The sequence below is a fragment of the Canis lupus genome, chromosome 25 (assembly GCF_011100685.1).
Source record: "Canis lupus familiaris isolate Mischka breed German Shepherd chromosome 25, alternate assembly UU_Cfam_GSD_1.0, whole genome shotgun sequence".
Lineage (NCBI taxonomy): Eukaryota > Metazoa > Chordata > Mammalia > Carnivora > Canidae > Canis > Canis lupus.
In genome coordinates, this window is record NC_049246.1 from 50,621,624 (window position 1) to 50,625,588 (window position 3,965).

The following is a 3,965-nucleotide window of genomic DNA, read 5'->3' on the forward strand; positions in this document are numbered from 1 at the left end:
CCATACAGAGGCTTCTCATTGACCCGAGGTGGCCGGCAGGGCGTGCGGCTTGTACGCTTGCCCCGGGAGGCTCACCGCCTGCAGAGCTGCAGAGCTGCCACCCCAGACACCATGCCGCTGGCCTGCCTGTCCTCCCCCACCTCCCCCACCTCCAGAGTCCCCAGGGCATGTAGCCCGCTTCCTCCCACAGCCCCAGAGGAGTTGGCCACGGAGGAGTAGGCCACGCCTGCGCCCAGGTTTCAGGGACCCTCCCCTTACAGACGGAGGGCACCCAGCCCCTGGCCCTTCCCCACAGGCCAGGCTCCTGCCGCCCTGCTGTGAGCGGCCCTCAGGAGCACGCTGCGGGAAGGGGGGGCGGCAGGGGTCCCAGCCCGGGCGGCCGCTGAGGGTCCGGCTGCTGCACACCTCGGTGACCGAGGGCCGGGGCTCTGGGGTGTGGCCGCCTGGAATCTAGGTCCCGTCAACAAGTCAGGCAGCGCCCTGGTGTCTGTTTGCCTCAGTTTCCCCCCTGCACTCCAGGAGACCTGCAGCACCTCCCTCCGAGGGGCTGTGAGTTTAGGTAACAGGGTGACGCGTAAAGCACGGTCCTGAGTCAGGGCCCTGGAGCGCTTGTCACATAAGAAAGGGAACGTGGCCTGACTAGAGCCGTTCTTGAAAGAAAACCCGAAGGCTCGGTGCATCTCAAGTCGGGAATTTATTGAGCATGAGACTGGGGAGCCAGGTGGGCTCAGTCCTGCTGATAGGGGACATGGAACCCCAGGGTGGTCCCCAGGGGGAAGTGAGCAAAGAAGGTGCGTGCCAGGTCCTCAACCTGCGGGTAGGCCCCCAGGGCCTGGAAGTACTGCACGTAGTTCCAGAAGTCGGAAGTGGAGAAAGGCCAGTAGGGCATGGCGGGCGGCTCGGCATAGGGGCCTGAAAGACACGGCCGCCGCCGCCTCAGTGGCTGCCCCACCCGCCCTGCCCGAGCTGCCCCTCCGTGATGCCTCAGGGCAGGTGGCCGGTGGCCAGCAGTGCCCTGGCAGTGAAGGGGCCCTCCCAGCTGGGAGCCGGGACCTGGGCCACCCCCGGTCCTCTGTGGAAGTACCCGGAGCCTCGTTATCTGGGTGATGGCCTGGGTCTGCCTCTCAGCACTCCTGGTTGGGGGGGGGGGACAGCTCAGGGACAGGAAAAGGGGGAGGGGGAGGGGGAGGGGGCGGGGAATCTGGCTCCCATCCTGGAGATGCTGGGCAGGGAGGGAACACCTCGGTGAGGGTGGGGGCACAGCCCGGGGGGCTTTCCCCAGAGACCACAGCCCCAGCCCTGGAGTCCAGACGCCACTGCTCTGAGGCAGGACTCAGGTGGGGGGGCCCTGGGGTGAGTCCAACCCGAGGATGAGGAGGCCGAGCAAGCCTAGGACACCGGTCGCGGAGGGTTTGTGTCCCCAGGGGGCTGGAGGGCAGGGCCGGGGGAAGAGGCTCCTGACCCTCTGCCTGCATAGCTTGTCCTTGGCCTGACCCAGGCTCCTGCTTCATTGGCTCAGGACGGGGGCGGGGGGGCAGCCCCCACCCAGCCCCCACCCGGCTCCCTCTTCAGACCCCATCCCACTCAAACACACACAAGGAGAGAACAAGAAGACCATACGATACCTCCCTCCTCCTGCACCGGCTTGGCCCCTGCAGAGGAAGAGGAGGGCAGTCACCCTGGAGAGCCCCCCAGGCAGGACCCCCCGGCCCCCACACACCCGCTGCCTAGCGGCCGGGGGCACAGCAGCCGCCACTCACCCGCCAGAGGTCCCAGCAGGAGGCAGAGGGCCACCCCTGGCACCAAGCAGGCCTTCATCATGCCCACCAGCTGACGAAGCTCCCGTCCACCTGCAGCGGGAGGAGCCGGGGTGGGACCAGGCGCCCGGCAGCGCCCGCTTCTTCCCCCCAAGCCTCCCCACACCGGGCAGCTCCCTGGAAAACGGCTCTGGGAAGAGGTCGGGCTCTGAGGGTTCAGTTCCAGGGGCCTCAGACCGTCGTCCTGAGCCCAAGCCCCGGCCGTCTGGGTCCCTCCCTGTCACGGCGCCCCCACATCTGCCCCTGCAGGGGTTACCTTGAGCTCCCGGGGCTCACCGCGGCCGCAGGGGGAAGGGGATGGGCTCTGCGGCCCAGCAGGCTCCTCTTTATAAGAGGCCCGGCCGAGGAGGCAGGCGTCCCCCTCCACCCTCCACCCTCGGGAGCGGAGCCGTCAAACTGAATATTTCATCCGCCACCGCCCGAGGACTGAGGGCTCCTGTGACCCTGCTGGCAGCACGATCTTGAGAGTTCGCTCCTGAGGATCGGATCCAAGGATCAGGCTGGGAGAAAAACACCGCTGCAGAGGCCCCTGCTGGGGTTTTCGGGACTGGAGTCAGCACGGGAACTGGAAGTCAACGCAGTGTCTTGTCCACCGGGAGAGAAACACGTCCTGAGCCTGACACCGGGGCTGAGATGCCCCCTTGCAGGACCAGCGTGATGGCTGAGCTGCCTCGGGGGACCCCTGGGGAGCCACCTGCTGACAGGACACCGCTGAGCAGAGGCCGTGCGGGAAGCGTGGGTGTCCAGTCCCCCCCCACCTCAGACCACAGCGTCCCTGCCGTGATCCAGCCCGTCGTTGGGAAGGCAGGTGTTCCAGCCCCAGGGACGCCGTGGCCCACATCCAGGCTCCGTGGTCAGTGCTCTGATACACCTCGGGGCCCGTCACCCACGGAATCCACGCAGCTGCGGTGCACAGCGTGCCGTCTGGCTGGCCGCTGAGTGGCAGGGGACAGGGCCTAGGTGGCAGATCCAACCAACAAGCCCCTGGTCCCCCCAAGCCTTTGGCCACCTGCCTGGACCGGGGACCACAGGTCTGGCATCTCAGCCTCCTGCGTGGGCAAGTTTTGTGCAAACACAGAGCCACTCGCCGTCACCCTGAGAATCCACTCTCGTCCACGGGGGCCCCTGGCCAGCACTCAGTATCACCTCCACCCTAACCCTCCCCATATATGGCCCCTGGGCTGCGGGCAACACAAATGGTCCTATGCAGAGCCTCCTGGGGACACACTTCGCCCCTCAGCTTCTAAGTCACATCTGAGCCTCAGGGTCTCGTCACGGATCTGGAAACAGAGTCACGGGTGGTCCCGAGGAGAATCAACAGCCCCCCGCGGATGATTACTTTGTGGGGGGAACTACAGGTTCTCCAGGCAAGGGGGGCTAACCCGCCAGAGGGGGAGGAAGGGCGCTTCTGGCAAAGGACACCCTGCAGAATGTCGGGGCTCAGGTCCTCACCTTCAGAATCTCCCCACATGTCCCCATCCAAGTGACGGGGCTCCTTCTTGCCCAACAATACCCGGCCCCCCGCAAAAGATGGCCCCAGAGATCAGGAATTCAACTTGCCTTGTGATGCAGCCACCCACCAGATCAAATCTTCTTGGGTTTGCTTTGTGCTTTTTCAGATACTGGAATCTGTGCTTGCAAGAGATACTGGACTCTTGTAGGGCAGCTGCGTCAGGGTCCCCGGGCCCACCCGGCTCGGGGACCTCGAGGACCCCTGGACTTCCCAGAGGCCGCGCCCCTGCTGGGGCTGGTGCAGTGCAGGGGAGGGGGGAGCAGGGAGCAGGGGGCAGCTCCCAGGCCCTCCCCGTGGGCTCACACAGGCCACCACTGGGTGTGACGACGTGGGAGGTGCCGTCTGCGGGGGAGCCCGTGGAGCTGCGGCACCCAGGGTACCCGCCGGGGACGGGGCACAGGGTCCCTCTGCCCGCTGGAGACTCGGGTGCTCAGCCTGAACCACGCTGCTCGGGCGATGGCAGCGGCGGGGCCCTCGGACCCCTGAGGGTGCTGGGAGCCCTCCCGGGGGCCAGCCGGGGCGGGGGACGGACCTGCAGGTGGACCCCCCCTCTGCATAGCACAGACGCTTTTTGGCTCTTCACCTGCCCCCTGAGCTAGGAATTTTAAGCCCTGAGCTCCTGATTTTATTTCCCC

General features: G+C 66.4%; 1 protein-coding gene across 1 annotated transcript; it reads right to left on the reverse strand.

The window, feature by feature from the left end:
* Positions 1-675: 675 nt before the first annotated feature.
* Positions 676-2,775, reverse strand: OTOS (otospiralin). Its single transcript, XM_038573100.1, has 4 exons — positions 2,074-2,775; positions 1,761-1,850; positions 1,626-1,652; positions 676-912 (listed from the first exon to the last, which is right to left on the reverse strand). Exons 2-4 carry the CDS (start codon positions 1,819-1,821, stop codon positions 728-730), a joined length of 273 nt encoding a protein of 90 aa, XP_038429028.1. The 5' UTR covers positions 1,822-1,850; positions 2,074-2,775; the 3' UTR covers positions 676-727.
* Positions 2,776-3,965: the final 1,190 nt, after the last annotated feature.

Bases quoted from the DNA above. Each gene is read 5' to 3' on its own strand.
- OTOS (XM_038573100.1), bottom strand. From the start codon at position 1,821: ATGATGAAGGCCTGCTTGGTGCCAGGGGTGGCCCTCTGCCTCCTGCTG. The intron at 1,653-1,760 runs GTGAGTGGCGGC...CTTCCTCTGCAG, and splicing joins CCTGCTGGGACCTCTGGCGG to GGGCCAAGCCGGTGCAGGAG. The intron at 913-1,625 runs GTATCGTATGGT...CGTGTCTTTCAG, and splicing joins GCCGGTGCAGGAGGAGGGAG to GCCCCTATGCCGAGCCGCCC.